Genomic DNA, 18591 nt, shown 5'->3' on the forward strand with positions numbered 1-18591 from the left:
GAGCCCCATGTTGGGTGTGGAGATTACTTAAAAATAAAATCTTTAAAAAAAAGGTAAAGAAAATCCAGATAAAATTAATTTTAATAATGTACTTTAATTTAGCCCAATAGTTCATAAATATAATCAGTTCAGCATGTACTCACTATGAAATTATTACTGAGATGGTTTACATTCTTTTTACTTCTTTAAGTGTTAGAAATATGGGGTGTATTTTGCATTTGTAGTGTATTTCAGTTGCTCATTTCAGGAGCCACCGTGGCTGGAGGCTGTTGTGCTGCTCTGTGCAACCTTTACAGGTTTGCTAGTTAATCTTTTTATATCAAGGGTGTTCCAGTCATCCATTTCTGTGAGTGATCCACCCAAAACTTAGCAGTTTGAAACAACAATACTTCCATTATTTCTCACTAATCTCACTCGCCCAGCTTATACGCACAAGATTGAGGATTGTTGCTTGAATCAATTATTACCACAATAGCTTTGAAATTTCCCAATTCCATGATTCCTTCTATATTTATTTGTTGGAATTCTACGGTAAAGAAGAACTTTTCCTTCTCCATCATTCAGTCATGTGTTTAATTGTAGAGCAGCATGAGCTCATGGACTCTTCCTTTATTCAGTAGGTTATAATCCATAATTTATTTGAATGTTCAAGTTGTCTGACCATTCCATGATGTATATTATTATATATATTATCTTTTATTTATATTATTTATATATACATGTATATAATTTATACAAATATATAGGAGTGATCAAATGATTTGAACAGTCAAATAAAGGCTTTTTCCCCCCAAATTTTCTATATTATCCCTGTCCCCACACATGCACAGCCTTCCCCATTATCAGCATCACTAAACCAGATGGTACCTTTTTTTTTTTTAGCAGGAATGAAACTACACTGACACATCATAAACAATGGAAGTCCATCGTTTTCACTAGGGTTCACTCTTGGTGTTGTATCTTCTGTGGATTTTGGCAAATGTATAATGACATATAACCATTATTACAATACCATACAGAGTATTTTGACTACCTTGAAACCCCTCCGTGCTCTGCCTGTTCATCTCTCTGTACCACTTCCCAGCAACCTGATCTTTTTATTGTATCTATAGCTTTGCTTTTTCCAGAATGCCATTTATTTGGAATCATGCAGAATGTAGCCTTTTCAGACCTGGTTTATTTCACTTCACAATATACATTTAAGGTTTCTTTCTTTCCTTTTTTTTTTTAAAGATTTTATTTATTTGTTTCAGAGAGAGCAAGAGCGAGAGTGAGCGCATAGGCAGGCAGAAGTAGAGGAAGAAGCAGGCTTCCACTGAGCAAGGAGCCCAGTGTGGGACTCAATCCCAGGACCCATGACCTGAGCCGAAGGCAGATGCTTAACTGACTGAGCCACCCGGGCGTCCCACATTTAAAGTTTCTCTATATGTCTTTTCATGGCTTGATAGCTCATTTCTTTTTAGAGCTGAATAATATTCCATTGTCTAGATGTACCACAGTTTATTTCTTCATTCACTGACTGAAAGCTTTTAAGCTTTGGCAGTTATGAATAAAACTGCTGTAAATACCTGCGTGAAGATTTTGTGTGTGGTCATAAGTTTTTAGCTCTTTTGAGTAAATACCAAGGAATGGAATTGCTGGATTGTATGGTTAAGAGTATGTTTAGTGGTTTTTTTTTAATTTATTATTTTTTCAGCGTAATAGTATTCATTGTTTTTGCACAACACCCAGTGCTCCATGCAATACGTGCCCTCCCTATTACCCACCACCTGGTTCCCCCAACCTCCCACCCCCCGCCCCTTCAAAACCCTCAGGTTGTTTTTCAGAGTCCATAGTCTCTTATGGTTCGCCTCCCCTTCCAATTTCCCTCAACTTCCTTCTCCTCTCCATCTCCCCATGTCCTCCATGTCATTTGTTATGCTCCACAAATAAGTGAAACCATATGATACTTGACTCTCTCTGCTTGACTTATTTCACTCAGCATAATCACTTCCAGTCCCGTCCATGTTGCTACAAAAGTTGGGTATTCATCTTTCCTTTTTTTTTTTTTTATAAACATATAATGTATTTTTATCCCCAGGGTACAGGTCTGTGAATCACCAGGTTTACACACTTCACAGCACTCACCATAGCACATACCCTCCCCAGTGTCCATAACCCCCTCCCCCTCTCCCAACCCCAACTCCCCCCAGCAACCCCCAGTTTGTTTTGTGAGATTAAGAGTCATTTATGGTTTGTCTCCCTCCCAATCCCATCTTGTTTCATTTATTCTTCTCCTATCCCCCTAACCCCCCATGTTGCATCTCCACGTCCTCATATCAGGGAGATCATATGATAGTTGTCTTTCTCTGATTGACTTATTTCACTAAGCATGATACCCTCTAGTTCCATCCACGTCCTCACAAATGGCAAGATTTCATTTCTTTTGATGGCTGCATAGTATTCCATTGTGTATATATACCACTTCTTCTTTATCCATTCATCTGTTGATGGACATCTAGGTTCTTTCCATAGTTTGCTATTGTAGACATTGCTGCTATAAACATTCGGGTACACGTGCCCCTTCAGATCACTATGTTTGTATCTTTAGGGTAAATACCCAGTAGTATGATTGTTGGGTCATAGGGTAGTTCTATTTTCAACTTTTTGAGGAACCTCCATGCTGTTTTCCAGAGTGGTTGCACCAGCTTGCATTCCCACCAACAGTGGAGGAGGGTTCCCCTTCCTCCGCATCCTCGCCAGCATCTGTCATTTCCTGACTTGTTAATTTTAGCCGTTCTGACTGGTGTGAGGTGATATCTCATTGTGGTTTTGATTTGTATTTCCCTGATGCCGAGTGATGTGGAGCACTTTTTCATGTGTCTGTTGGCCATCTGGATGTCTTCTTTGCAGAAATGTCTGTTCATGTCCTCTGCCCATTTCTTGATTGGATGAGTATGTTTAGTTTTTAAAGAGATTGCTTAACTGTCTTCCCAAGTGGCTGTACCTTTTTGCATTGTAAACCAGCCGTATGGGAGAGTTCCTCTTGCTCCATATCCTGGCCAGCATTTGACATTGTCAGTGACTGATAGAAGTGTCCTGGTATCTTCTTGTTTAATCTGCATTTCCCTATGATGTGGGGCATCTTTTATTATGCTTCTTTGCCATCTGTGTATCTTCTTTGCTGAGTTGTCTGTTAATGACTTTGGTCCATTTTTTAGTCTGTTATTTGCTTCCTATTGTTGAGTTTTAAGAGTTCTTTGTAGATTTTGGACTGTAGTCCTTGACTTTTGTAAATATTTTTTCCCAGTGTGCAGCATTTCTTCTCATTCTCTTGAGGTTGTCTTTTGCATAGCAGAACTTTTTAATTTTGACGAAGTTCAGCTTATGAGTTCTTTTTAAAAAAGATTTTATTTATTTGAGAGAGAGAGAGAATGCAAGTGGGGGATGGCAAGGAAGAAGCAGACCCCCACCCCGCCCAGCCCACCTTCTGCTGAGCAGGGAGCCCAACATGGTGCTCAGTCCCAGGACCCTGTGATCACAACCTGAGATGAAGGCGGATGCTTAACTGACTGAGCCACCTATCCGCCCCTGAATTGTTTCTTTTCTTTTTTTTTTTTTTTAAGATTTTATTTATTTATTTGACAGAGAGAGATCACAAGTAGGCAGAGAGGCAAGCAGAGATAGTGAGAGGGAAGCAGGCTCCCTGCCGAGCAGAGAGCCCGATGCGGGACTCGATCCCAGGACCCTGAGATCATGACCTGAGCCGAAGGCAGTGGCCTGAACCACTGAGCCACCCAGGCGCCCCCCCTGAATTGTTTCTTTAATGGATTGTATCTTTGGTCTTATATCTGAAAAGACCAAGGTCATCTAGGTTTTCTCCTGTGTTATACACTAGGAGTTTTATTGTTTTGCATTTTATATTTAAGTCTGTGATCCATTTGGAGTCAGTTTTTCTGAAGGGGGTAAATGCTATGTCTAGGTTCACTTTTTTTACATGTGGATGTCCGCTCCAGGATTATTTGTTGAAGAGACTGTCTTTGCTCCATTGCATTGTGTTTGCTCATTTGCCAAAAATCATTCGACCATATTAGTAGGGGTCCATTTTTGGGCTCTTTCTTCTATTCCATTGATCAGTTTGTCTATCCTTCTGACAATACTACACTGCCTTGATTACTGTAGCTTTGCAGTAAGTCTCGGAGTTCTTAGTACAGGTCCTCCAGCTTTTGTTGTCCTTCAGTATTGTGATGGTTATTCTGGGTCTTAGAATCAGTTTGTTGATGTTTATAAAATAACTTTCTGGGATTTTGATTAGGATTGCATTGATCAAGTTGGAAAGAACTGATGTCTTGACAAGGTTGAGTCTTTCTATCCATGAACATTGAATATCTCTTCATTTATTTAATCCTTTTTTGATTTCATTTATCATAGTTTTGTAGTTTCTTCATATAGATCTTATACACATTTCATTTGATTTATACCTAAGTATTCTTTTTTGGGGGATGCTAGGATAAATGGTATTATTTTTAGTTTCAAAGAGCATTTGTTCATTGTTGGTATATTTTTTATTGAGAACACACTCTCTTCGTCTTCTGAGGTATGTGTTAAGATCAGAGCAAATTCTGCTCTATAGAGGATGTTCTCAATTCCATCTATTCCTGCATATTGAACTATTTAAATGTTTCAGTCCATATATTTTACAGGGTTTGTCTTTTTGCCTGGAGAGTACTATGACTCCCCTCAACAAATATTTTTACAATACAAAACTTGTCAAGTAAATTGTCTGTATTTATGGTTCTTTTGACTGTTTGACCAAGTTCAGTGGCTGCAATATCATAGGGCTTCTCAAATCTTACTTCAGTTTGGTATAGAATATGGTTATCCCATTAAAAAGAAGAACTTAATGAGGATAAGTTTCTTCCCACAAGTTGAGATAATACCAAAGCATGATTACAGTATTTCAAAGTTAAGTCTTGTGCAAATTAAAACCATCTCTTATCAATATTTCACTAAACCAAAACGATTCATGACAATTGCTGCATCAGGATGCTGGGATAGTGGCATAACTTGGGATATTTAATACCAGCCAGGACTCACTCTGTGCAAAAGGCCTTTCAGGATCTCGTCCAACCTCATCTCTTTAGTCCTCTCCCTGCCAGCTGTTTTCTTCTGTAGACTCATGCTGAGCTCGGCTCTTTTGCATTTGCTGCTGCTCTGCCTGGAAACTCTTCCTTTCCTTTCTCATCTGGCTAATTTTTCCTTATCCTACAATCTTAGACTTCTGGCATCGTTTTCTCTGGGAGCCTTCCCCCGTCCCTGTGGGGTGGGCTCTGTCCTCTTATTTCAGCCCTCCCGTGTTGTGCTGTATCTGTTCAGTTGTTTCTCTTTGTCACCTTTTCAAGAAACTTTTTGTCCAATGTCCTATTATTTAAGAGTCCTGCTCTTTGCTTCCTATGGTGACAGTCATTGGATAAACTGGTCTGTGCTAGGTGATAAGTGATTTTGATGAATTGCTTATCTGCTTCTGAAAACATATTTGTGTTTCACGGAGGCCCATTGGGGCAGTGGTCTTCAGGTGGGTGTGCACACATTGGGGATTGTGCAAGACCATTTATAAGGGTGTAGGCAGAAAACATACTAACTTTCACTTCTTTTATTTTATTGAGCAAAACTAAGAAACGAAGGTTTTCTAATATTTAGTATTTTGGTTGAGAAATTGCATGTATGTATATGACTTGATAATCTAACTTGACATTGGTGATGTGTCCTGATCGATTGAGTGGTCCATTATGAAAACGGGAAGACCCTGCTATAGAGGCACGCTGACATCCCCAGAGGATATCTCTTCCAAGTTTTCTGGCGCTACAGTGACTTATGTTTATCAAGTGTTTACTCTGTGCCAGACACTGTTCTGTACACTTTCTAGGTATCAACATACTTATTCTTCACAACCATTTTATGAGATTGGTCCTATTATTAACATGCTCTTTTATGGGTGAAGAAATTGAACCCAGATAATCAGGAAATTCTTTCAAGGATGGGGCTAGTACATGGTTGATGAGTATAGAATTGGTGGAGTCTAATTCCAGAGTCCACTTGCTTAACCCCTGCTCTGTACTGTGCTCTGCTCTGGGGTCTGTCTGTTTATATAGGATAGACACATGTGGCTTCCAGGAGAACAGGGACCATGTCTGTCTTGTTCATGGTGGTAAATACTTCTTAAATATTCACAAGTATTTCTTAAATGAAGGAACTGTGAGGGTCCATCATCACCTCTGAATTCATGTCACTTAAACAGGACCTTTGGATAAGTACTCTTTTATTTTTAACTGGAAACATTTTTTCCCTTGAAGTAATTAGATCTGATGAGAAATTGGCATGAGTTAAATTAGTAGTCCTATGTTTAGAAACTGTACATGAAAAGAAATCTGCATCACTCTAATACCAGTGACTCAGTGATGAGTCCCAGCTCACCCCTGATGTGACTAATGCCTTCCTTTTCTTCCTTTATCATGAGGGTCTGAGAACATAAGAAATAAACCTCAGCTTCTTTCTCAACACAGATTCAAATGTCCCTCCAATATGTAGAACCTTAAAGCAGCAACATGAACAGCAGCAACAATGACAACAAAAATGATAATGGAAAAGAGAAGAAGAATTTAAGCTAATTTTGGGGGGTGGGATTCACCCACTGATGGCTTTTTAAGTCTGGCTTAGCTTTCCTTAATTCTTTGGCACGAAGTTCTGTGGTAATCTCTCAGGTATTCTGGGCTTTCACATAATTGTTTTGTTTTGACCAGATAAGTTTACGATTCTGTAAGCTTATGATTCCTTCTCCATCTGAAGGAGTATTAGGAAAGTCTTAGGAGTTGTGTAGTATATCATCGTATTCAAATTATGACTCTGTTTTCTTCCCTATTTTGCTTTTAGGCTCTTTCAAGACACTTACTCTTCCATCAGTAAGTATCCATTTAAAAAATTTGGTTTCAGAAATATACATTGCTTTGACCAGTGAAACAAAAAAATTAATATTTTGTTGGCCTTATATCAATTTACACCCCTCGTGAGTTTGGTTTGAGTTCAGTTTCACCTTTAGACTCAGAATACTGTTACTGCAGGGAGATTGGTGATCAGCCTCTTCAAACCCATAGCAGAGATTTTCCTCATGTAAAATAGGGAACTTCACTGAGGGAAACTGGTTTGGACTATTGCCACAAACACAGGCATCTGCCTTGAAAAACCTTACAGTTTTGAGGGTATAATGATCACTCTGTCCTTCAGTTTCTCTGTCCTGGAAAAGTGGAGTGCCATGCTGAGCTCTACTGAAGGCTGAGGCATTGGTGATACTGATCCTGTCTTTACTGAAACTTTTTTTTGTTGTTGTTCATAATTTAATTTTTTGCATTATTTCTACTTTAAAATATTTTAAATATTAAAAACTTATTTATCTTGGTTGCTGAATTTTTTTTTTGTCTCCTCTTTAAGTTTTGCACCTGGGACAAGGGCCTCACCCACCTCACCCTTGTCCCAGCCCTGGAAAAGGGGATAAAGAAACTGCCTCCTGTTTCATAGGGGATACCCCAGAGGTGAAGTAAGATGTGAAAGTCCTATAAAAATTCCCTATAGAAGTGGAAAGGGGTTATTATTTTGTTGAGAAAGTCATAAAACCTGATGATTACATGCTGTTTGTGAACTGATCCTACTTGTCATAGCTTTGATTTGGAAGTTTGTGCTTTTATGACTATGTTTTGTTTTGGAGCTTCACACTTTGAATGTACAATAGAGAACCGAGACCACAGCATCCAACAAGAGATGCCATTTAGTATACTTTTCTGAAAATAGATGACTGGCGACTTTGTTAAAAAAACAAAACTCAGCCTAGTAAATTTGAAGATCTAATTGGCCTTATTAAGCCTTTGGACAGGATCCCATCTAGCAAGTAGAGGGGGAGCTCCAGAGTTGTACCGTGTGGAAGATTTTTGTAGGAAGGAGGGTGGGGCAAGGAAGTTATTAGCAAAAGAAAAGAAAGGATTGTTCCAGACAAGGTCACCTTCCCTTAGGGGGAAGGGCCTGGGGTCTTATCCTGTAGATTACCTCATCTTCCTTTGAGGAGGGGTGGGGATAGAGAGGGCCCATGTGACAGATTACCTCATGGGTGCTTGTCAGAAAGTTCCAGATTGATTGTCCTAAAAGTCCACTCCTGGAGAAGTTGAAACTGCCATTAAATCTCAGTTTGCTCATCTGGGAGCAAGCTAGTTCACCTTGGGCCGGTGGTTTCCTTTTGAACAACTTTAGCCCTGAAACTTTACATACTTAATGTAGAATCAGCATTACCTGATGAGCCAGGTTCCCCCATTTCCTCCATTACTTCTTGAAGGTTACTTATGAAACATATTCAGGAATCACACTGATTTTTCTGCTGGGGGTGGAGTGGGGTTGTTCCTAGAGAATACAGTGTGGCCAAACAGTGCTTTATAAAAATTACTTAGATTCCATGGCTGTTATTTCTTACCTATTATGTTTGTGCTTTCCTTACTAAGAAATAAAATTGCTTTTCTACTGTTAAATAGAAAGTAGGGGAAAAGAGGTGAAGCAGGTAGAAGTGGGGAAACCCAATCTCAGTGATAATAAAACATCGCATTGTGTTCTTGTACCCCGAAACACTAGAAGCTGGCCATATGCTGTTGAAAGAATTTTCCAATAAATGGTTAAAGTAAATCCTGTGTAATACAATAGTCCTACAGCAGAAGGTGGTGGGATTTAAGTCCATGAACCACAGTTTATTTTTTTGTTTTTAAAAAACATTTAATTTATTTATCTGAGAGAGAGAGAGAGAGCCCGAGGGTGGGGGGAGGAGCAGAGGAAGAGGCACACTTCCTGCTGAGCAGGGAGCCATGGGTGAGGCTCGATCCAAGGACCCTGAGATCAAGACCAGAGCTCAAGGCAGACGCTTAAGTGACTGAGCCTCCCCGGCGCCCCCAGGAACCACAGTTTAAAGTACAACTGTCTGGTTTCTTCAGAGAAGCCTGCAGGTGCACAGGCTGGAAGTGTAGAAGGGCTGAGCAGGGAAGGCATCAGTTGGGATGAGGGCACCTGGGCCTGTTCGGGTAATGTCAGTTTATTATAAACTGTACTTGGCCAAACTATCATTAAGCTGGAATTTGGCTGCTCTGACTCTTTTAAGTCTTAACTGTGTGAAATACAAACTCCAACATCCTGTATTTGTCTTTAATATTAATGCCATTTCTATTGTTGTAGATATAGCAGTTATCTATTGAACGCTTTACTGGAGATTATATTTAGGACTATATCCCTTTTCTAGTAAAACAGAAGTTTAAAGACCTAGTCATAAAGTGTCTGGGAAAAGATGATCATTCTTGGCAAAAATAGAAAGTTCTGTATTGTTACGAATTTTCAGTTAAAATAGACCCAACTAAATAAATAAAATGGAAAAAAAAAATAAAATAGACCCAACTTTCAGAGTGTGCTCTTGCAATCTCATGTTTGTAAATGTAACATTTTGAGCTGTTTTTTAAGGTTCTCTTGAGTTCTTGCTGTAAAATATAAATATTTTGACTGCATTGAAACAAATGTTTTTAATATCCGATTAGCCTGTTGTTTCTACTTTTGATTCACTACAGTCAGCTTTTAATAAGAAGTAAATTAAAAAACAATTGATGCTTAATACCAATATTACTTTTTGCAGAGAATGTGCTAGGAGAAATTTCTTTTATTCTCTCTGTAAAGAAGTCCAACTTAAAATGAAGGAGTGGCTTTTAAAGTTGGAAATGTTTTTAAAGTTTATTTATTCTTAAATTCCCCAACGTTATTTTGAAAGTTATTTGAAATCTCCACTACTCTTAGTAACTAGCATTATTAATGAAGTAGAGTGGGATAAATGCTATTGTGTTCTCTCAGTTTCCTTAACAACTGATCTTTTAGAGAGGGCAAGATGGTTTTAGTCAACCCAGATTAGTTCCTTGCCCACCAAGGGACCTTTTTAAAAATTGTTATTTATTTTTATTTTATTTTTAAGCAAACTCTCTGCCCATTGTGGGGCTCGAACTCACGACCCTGAGATCAAGCATCACATGCTCCACTGACTGAGCCAGCCAGGTTCCCATCCACCAAGGACTTTTTGAGCATATCTTCCTTCCATATCTTGGGCAAAGAGCAATCATTTCCTCAGAAAATTTGCATTCGTGTATACACAGAATAGACTTAGCCTAATGAGAATCTTGCATGCCCAACTCAGATGCTGATCGATACTTTGCTGATCAAAGCCCCTTGATGTTGTGCACTGCCCAACTCTTGTCCTGCTGCTAGACAGTGTCATCTGTGGGCGTTGTATCTTTCTCCGGCCATCTGTTCTTGGCTCAACATACAGGAGTCCCAAATCTCTGTGGGCGAATAATTGGTTCTTGTATAAGAGATATGGAAATCTCTGATGAGGGACCAATCCTGGGAACTCTTTCAATAATTGTGACCCCAAGAAGGCAGAAGGCAGTTGGTCAGCGAAGATTCAGGAGCTAATACCTTCTGGTGTCCTCTCCACTGTGGGGAGCAGGTTACAACCCATCCTAGGTCTGGTACAGAGAGAAACTTCCATAGAGATTGCTTAAAATCCATGATGTTTTCTTCAGTCTCCTCATTCTGCTTCTGTACTGTTAACAATGGAAAACTAAGGTCTCTACCATGGCTCAGGATTCCTGGTGCCATGCGAAGTCAGTGGGGACACCCCAAGGCATATAGTGATGCCCTGTGGCTTGTAGAGTCATCCCTGCTCTGCTGATACACCAGGTTCCCTTGTCATCTCTGACTTTCCAGCCCTGGGATTAACACTGAGGTTTTGAGCATCTTGAATTATGTAAATCTTACATATGGAGGAGTGGGAGGTGAGATTTCTAACAGGGAAGTTGAGAAAACAAATTGGGGTGGGGGGAAGGGGGTGTGGGGGGCGACATGTAGCTGAGAGGAGCAGAAAGATAGTACTGTCTCCTCCTGAGGCAGTGCCAGCGCTCCCTGAAGGAGGATGGGTGGGAGAGAAGGTTTTTGTAAACATTGTGTGTTACTTCTGTTTCTTTAACTCTTCGGTGTTCTAGTGGTTAATGGGCCTCTTTAGTTTTGGGCCGCTGCATCATGGATTTGCCATAAATCTTCAATGTGCTATCTGTTCTGGGGCCTAAAAATGATCAAACTGTCTCCAGATCATGAAAATCAATCCTATCAAATATCATATTTTAAACACGAAGTATTTATGAATCTTTGCCATGTGTAAGTCTTTGATAGGCTGGCATAGACTGTGTCCTGCTTTTAGTATTAAAATATCTATTTAAAAGAACCTGGGAGCTGAAGTATCATTTGAGAAAATGGAATATAAGAATGCAGGTTCCAAGCTAGACTCCCAGCCCTATGAGGGCTCATGTCTTTGGTTCATGTTGTATCCCAAAGACTCAGAACAACGTGGAGACAGAAGGTGCTCAATAAATGTTTATTGAAGAAAAGCAGAAATTGGCACTGGAGGTTATTTGAGTGTGATGCTACTGATTGTTTTTTTCTAACTTTTTATTAAGAAATTTGCAAATATACACAAAACTTGAAGGCATTCAGAGTGAACCCTTTTACACCCACCACTCCGAGTCTCCCATTAACATTTTACCATCCTTGCTCTATAACATGTCTGTCTGTCCCTCCGTCCATTAATTCATCTTATTTTTTAAATGTATCTCCAAGTAAATTGTGGACATCAGTACTTCTCTCCCTAAATATTCTTTGTTGACCATTTTATTGGTGCTTTGTTACATTTCCTTTGTATTCTTAGCCATCTTGCTAGCTTCCAGGTAGCTGCTATGACTGGAAGGTCTCTGAGCTTTCTGTGGACAAAACTTACTTGCAAGAATGAATCAGAATTTAGTTTTAGAACCGCAGGTTTATTAACATGAAAACCAACTGAAAGTCAAGTATGCTAAGTCGTCTGTTGTGAACTGATTATCCCAAAGCTTTGGCATTAAAACAGCAATAAACTTTTATGGCTTCTCACAATTTCCTTGGGTCAGGAATAGGGAACCGCGGAGCTGGGCTGTTCTGATTTGGGATATTGCAAGATGTCAGTTAGACTTCCAGTCACCTGAAAGACTCCCCAGGGCTGGGGATCCTCTGTACTGGAGCTCATTCATAAGGCTATCAGACTGGTGCTGGGTGTTGGCGGGAGGTCTCAGTTTCTCCCTGCAGGCATCTCAAGTGTCCTTATCACATGGCAGCTGGATTCCTCTAGAGTGAAGAATCCTAGAGAGAGAGAGGGAAAGAGAGGGAGAGAGAGAGAACGAACCAGGCAGAAGCTATCCTTTCTATGACACAGCTTCATTCTTTTCTTGAGAAGCAAGTCCCTAACTCTGGAGAAGGAGACTCCACCTTCGGAAAAGCAGAGGGGCAAGAGTCAGGAAATGGTCGGACATGTTTCAGAGCCAGCCAGTGGAGGCTTTTAGCAGAGTAGCGTAGCTCATTGTGGGTTTACATCTTTGCTCCTGACCTGGAGCAACTTCCCAAACTCCTCCAAGCCCCACTTTCCTTGCGTATAAAACAGGTGTTAGTAGGAGCACCCACCTGGAGGATTGTTGTCAGACGCCACAGGTCACGCAAACTGCTGAGTAAGGCTTCTGGTCTGTTCATGCTGGAAGGTAGGAATTCTGTCAGTGAGAGCCTTAGGAGAGCGGCAGTGTCCCGGTCCTTTCCAGGACCTCGACTCATGATGCGTGGGGTGCAGGAAGTGTGTGCACAGTAGGAAAGAACTCGAGAGAGTACAGCAAGGAAGGAAGTCTTGTGCAAATGTGCTTTTCACCTGTGGACTGCCTCAACTAGGGAGACATGGAAAAAATGTTGAAGGATATTAGATATCTCAACCCACAGCGACCATGAGGAAGAATTTGCTCTGGGAATAGGAAATGACACGGTCACTGCTGCTGAGCCCTCCTTTCCAGGAACCCTCTGATTTAGCTGGGGAGAAAACTGCAGGATGTTAGGAGGGAAAACAAATTGTTTAATGTCGGTGCCTAGGAGGGGTGAGTTTTTCAACATGGCAATTGCTGTTAATACTATGGATTTAATACTATTTAATACTATGGATGTTAATACTATGGATTTAATACTATGGATTTAATTGCTGTTAATACTATGGATTTAAATGTTCTGGTCTGACTTACAATCAAAAACATTTTTGAGGCAAAATGAGAATGTCATTTGTCTGATCTCTTTATTTTCCCCAGCTACCTCTGAACAGTGCGGATGGGATCTATGAGCTACGTGTAACTGGATGGGCCCAGGATGAGATGTTATTCTCTAATAGTACGCGCTTATCATTTGAGACCAAGAGAATGACTGTCTTCATTCAAACAGACAAGTCTCTATACAAACCAAAGCAGGAAGTGAAGTTTCGTATTATTACACTCTTCTCAGATTTTAAACCTTATAAAACTTCTTTAAACATTCTCATTAAGGTAAGTGCCAGACAGAAATAAAGTAAGTTCAAGTTATCTCACTAAAGCTCTCTTTGAAGTCCTATTCATGTTCATTGAGAATTCACCATGGGTAAGCTTCCTTCTCAACATGAGAGTGCTCTCTCTCGGAGGGGAGATGGTAGAACAATGGGTTCAGAGCCTAGGCTCTGGAGTTGGGGCAACTCGGGCTCCAGTACTTGCTTTTTCATTGATTAATTCGTTGGTCAAACATTTATTGAGCTTCTGTGGTCAGGGCTCTGGGATGGGTCAGTGAACAGAACAGATTAAGTCTCCTGCTCACGTCAAGCGTGTATTTCAGTGAATAGTGCAGAGACAGACATGAAACAAACACATAAATATGTGTATGAAGTGGGATGCCTGGGGTTTGGGTGGCTCAGTTGGTTGAACAGGTTGATCTCATGGTTTTGAGTTTGAGCCCTGCATTGGGCTCTGCGCTGGGCAAGTAGCCTATTTAAAAAAAAAAAAAAGAAGGTGTAGGGGTGCTTGGGTGGCTCAGTTGGCTAAGCGTCTGCCTTCGGCTCAGGTCATGATCCCACAGTGCTGGGATCGAGGCCCACAGTGGGCTTCTTGATCAGCAGGGAGCCTGCTTTTTCCTCTACATCTGCCTGCCCTGCACCCTGCTTATGCTCTCTCTGTCAAGTGAATAAATAAAATCTTTAAAAAATGTATATAAAAGAATTGGTGTGTGTGTGTGTGTGTGTGTGTGTGTGTGTGTGTTAAGAGAGAGAGAAAGAGTGTTTGTGTTTGCTATTTTCTCTAGGGTTGTTAGGGAAGTCCTATTTGAGCAGAGACCTAAAGGAAGTAAAAGAATGAGCCCCTAGAGAGGGAACAGCTTGTATAAAGGCCCTGAGGTGGGAACTTGTTAGGTGCACTGGGGGAAAAGAGGCCTATAGTGTCCCAGAGAGTGAGGGGACAAGTAATAGGAGATGAGGTAAGATATAGGTAGGTGGGTTAGAGGAGGGATCGTGCAGGATCTTCTTATGGGTCATGATACGGACCTTGGGTTTTACTCTGAGTGAAATGAGAATTCACTGGAGAATTCTGAGGACAGGCATGGTATGATTTGGCTTATAAAAGGATCACTGTCTGCTCTAAGAAGAATAGTTGCTAGTTGTGTGACCTGGAGAAAATGCACCTCTCTGAGCCCTAGTTTCTTTATTTCTAAAATGAGTAATAATGATAATACCTCACAAAGGTTTTTGTGAGATAATCCAAGTAAAGCATTTAGAATTACGCCTGCCACATAGTACATGTTCACTAAACATTAGCTCTTATGTTTATGGGAATCCCCTATGGCAGGAAGTCATTTGGCCTCTGCTTCTCCAACACTCTGATGTCCTAGAGGCAACATAGTTAGACTGAGTGCTTTCCTGTGAGAACCAAGTCGAGGACAATTGAGATCTGGCTGGACCTGCTTTTCTACACTTAACGCTGAGGAGAATATGAGACATTGGATCACTACATGGAAATAGGGTGGTGACCAACCCATCCCTGTTTTCCTGGGACTCTCTTGATAATACAACTGAAAATCCCTGGTCCCGGGATCCCTCTTGGTTACCCTAAATGTTCTGATGAATGCCATAGGATGGAAGGCAGGTTCAGGCTTTTTAAGTTCAGTATCTTCCTATTCTTTTTAACTTCTTTGTCATTCTAAATTAAACTAAAAAGCAAACAAAACCCAAGCAAACACGTATACGTGTAACTTCAAGCCAGTCTGTGTTTGTAGTAAACACAACATTGGCCGGCATGGTGCTTGATGCATATTCTTGAATTTCCAAGAATTGTAGCTCTGTGAATTTCTGCCTTTGCTGTGTGTTGGAATGTTTATAAAGGAGGTTGACATAGTGAATAGCATTTCTTTCTTTCTTTTTTTTTCTTTCAGAGTATTTCACTTTATTTTTTATTTGAGAGAGAGAGAGAAAGCGCAGGCAATGAGGAGGAGCTGAGGCAGAGGAAGAGGGAGAAGCAGACTCTCCACTGAGCAGAGAGCCTGTCTCGGGGCTTGAACCCGGGACCCTGAGATCATGACCCGAGCCATAGGCAGACGATTAACTGACTGAGCCACTCAGGTGCCCCAGAGAACAGCATTTCCAAATTCAAATAACTCTCTAAGCAGGGTTTTATGGACCGCATTCATACCATCTTTCAAGTCAGTATCTGCCTATTTCTGGCTGTTTCTATCCAATCTGCCTTGTTCTACCTGTGGTAATAAAAGTCAGCACAGGGTAAATTGCCTGCTCTAGGTATTAATCTAGAACTACTGGATTAATGCTGATGCTGGACAAACGCCTCCCAGGAGTTTTTGTGAGGATTAAGTGAGATAATTTAAGTAAAGCATTTAGAACGGTGCTGGTCTGTGCATTTATTATTTTGTTTCTCTACGCTGCTTTAGGACTGCTTTTGAAACCTTCAATTTGTACTCTCGGGCTCTTCTCTCCAATTCTGAGCTTAGCTTGCCACATTTGACTTTCTCAGATGTGCTCAGAGAAATCTCTGGTCCTAGTTGTGTGGCCAAGATGTGGCCCTCTTGGCCAGGGAAGGGGGTTCAGACATGTTAGAATTCCACCTGGAGCCCAGAGTGTTTGAGCACAGGTGCCTGGGCAGGAAGCCATCCTCTGCTCTGTGCATGCAGGCAGTGCGGCTGGGGTATGAACTCAGGTCCAGCGGCCTCCTTCCTTCTAACTTGTGGAAGCCAGATCAGAGCATTGATGCCCACACTGCTGTCCTTCGTCTGACAGCAGTCATTTGGGTCAGACTTTTCTCCATCTTTCAGTGTGCGATAGTCGGTTTCTTGGCAAAGCTTCCCAGAAAAAAGGTAGAACTTGCTGTAACAAAAGAGCCTCGGACTTGAATCGATGCGTCCTCCCTAGGACAGCACCACCTGTAGGCTGCGGTGGAGAAGTGCACCTGATGGCTGAGAGGCCGACTTCTCAGGACCCATCTTGCCGGGTCAGGAAGACAGTCAGTGACTGGGGGGAAAATCAGAGGGGAAGATGAGCCATGAGAGACTATGGACTACCGGAAACAAACAGGGTTCTAGAAGGGAGGGGAGTGAGGGGTTGGGTGAGCCTTGTGATGGGTATTAAGGAGGGCATGTATTGCATGGTGTGCTGGGTGTTATACCCAAACAATGAAGCATGGAACACTACATCAGAAACTAATGTTGTACTGTATGGTGAATAACGTAACACAATAAAAAAACAAAACAAAACAAAAAAGACAGTCAATGATACCGTCATAGCAATGTAACGGGACCAACAATAGCTACACTTGTGAACACAGTATAGTGTATAAACTGGTCAAATCACTAAGTTGTAAAAGAAAAAGAATGGCTGTAGGATGTAGCTAAAATATTCGTTGTTACAGCATGTTCAGGGGTGATCAGTGTCTTTTTTTTTTCACCTGATATTATTCATTTTGCTGCCTTAGTAGCTGACCTTCTCAGGATGAGAGGGCCTTCAGAGCCCTTTCAGCAATGGTAAAAACTTGCCCTAATTCCGGCTTCCTCCAGCTAATCTGGGCTCACACTTTGGAAATAAGTGCCTTCGACACTGGCCTGGCAGCTGGCTCAGGGGGCTTCTGCCCTGACTTCCTTCTTGAAGAAGGTGTTGCTCCTTGTCCAGGTGAATGACCTTGCCTGGGGAGAGGTGTTGTTGGGGTTCAATCTTGTGATTGTGCCCTGGCTCTGCAGCCTGGAGGGGCTGGGGCAAAACCATGACCTCATCCCTGGTGAGGTGAAGGGCCACCTTGTTTAAGTGACTTGACTTCTCCAGTTCTCCACTCTAGACAGACCCTGGGTGCATCATCCAGGACTCTAACGAGCGACCGAAATTCTCCTTGGGGATGCATTCTGCAGCCGGGAGCTTGTGGCTGGAGACAGTCTGGCCCAGGCAGCAGAGACTGTGCTGAGCTGAGACACCTGACAGAGATCCTGGGCCATCTAAAGGTGACTCTGAGGGCACAAGGGGCCACTTTCTAGACTTACTAGACTGTGCCATACTCTGTTCTCGGCATTGTACTTAACCTATGACTTTCACGTTCTCCCCCACTCAGGAAGAGGGGTTTCTTCTGGCTTCTAGTAACTGGGCTAACCCACTACCTCTAGTCAAAGGACAGAGCATAGGAATAAGGGAAAATATTTGATCCTGCTCTCAGGAGCTTGTAGTCTGGGAACAAAAACCCCCATCTATTAACCACAAGTACCTTACATAGTAATATGTTCTCAAAAGGGATAAACTCCAGATATCCTAGGGCTCTCAGAAAGTGGCCATTTCATCTGCTGGTGGCATGGATAGGAGGCAAGATACCGGACCTTATTGCACTGACTGGACGGGAAGGGAGGGCATTCTAGGCAGCAGTTGTAGAGACCTAGATGCAAAGGCTTTTGGGGGTGAATTGCAAACAGATCTGTGTGCTTGGAGGAAGATGAGTTTAGGAATGTAGATGGAGTCAGACTCCTAAGGTCTGTACGCGGTGTAGAGGAGTGTAGACCTCATTCTGTAGGCAGACAAAAGCCAGCATCACCTAGTGGTCCAGCATAAAGATCACAGCCGGTGTGTCTTCACTGCCTGTTGTGTCAGCAGCGGGACCAAACATGTTGCCAACTTTGTCTCAGTCTGAGACTTATGTTTCAGACGGATAACCCTGTCGGCGGTGGGGAGGACGTCTTGGAGGGGCGACACCAGAGGAGAGACATTAGTGGTGATGGTTAGAAAACAGGTCATGCTGGCTGGATGTGAGGATGGAGAGGAGAAAGATGAGAGAGAGGTGAACGAGCCGGAGCTGACAGGGCTGGGAATGGGGGAGGGATCCGGGATGGCTGCTGGCTTGGTTTGGATGAATTCTGCGTGAGGGGATTCCCTTCCCCCGTTGTCTGGGAGAGTCTAGGACGGACGGGTTTTTCATGTATCCTCTTGGGTGAGCATCTCTGTGATACATTTTTTAGATTTAAAGGCACATGGGTTTGAATCCTGAATTCACCTATTACTTACAGTTGAGTGCTTACCTAAGCTCTCTAGGAATCCGTTTTCTACTATAATGGGAGGACAGTCCTCCCCTGGGAAGGATTTTTAAAAAATTTTTATTAAAGATTTTGTTT

At 41.7% G+C, this 18591-nt stretch overlaps 1 protein-coding gene across 1 annotated transcript in view; it reads left to right on the forward strand.

Moving 5' to 3' along the window:
* The window catches only part of CD109 (CD109 molecule), a 135665-nt gene that overhangs the window by 15613 nt on the left and 101461 nt on the right, over positions 1 to 18591 (forward strand). The window contains exons 3-4 of the mRNA XM_046006356.1: positions 6910 to 6938; positions 13242 to 13472. Coding sequence (XP_045862312.1) covers positions 6910 to 6938; positions 13242 to 13472 — 260 coding nt within the window. The remainder of the gene's footprint in view (positions 1 to 6909; positions 6939 to 13241; positions 13473 to 18591) is intronic.

The sequence above is a fragment of the Meles meles genome, chromosome 5, assembly GCF_922984935.1.
Source record: "Meles meles chromosome 5, mMelMel3.1 paternal haplotype, whole genome shotgun sequence".
NCBI lineage: Eukaryota > Metazoa > Chordata > Mammalia > Carnivora > Mustelidae > Meles > Meles meles.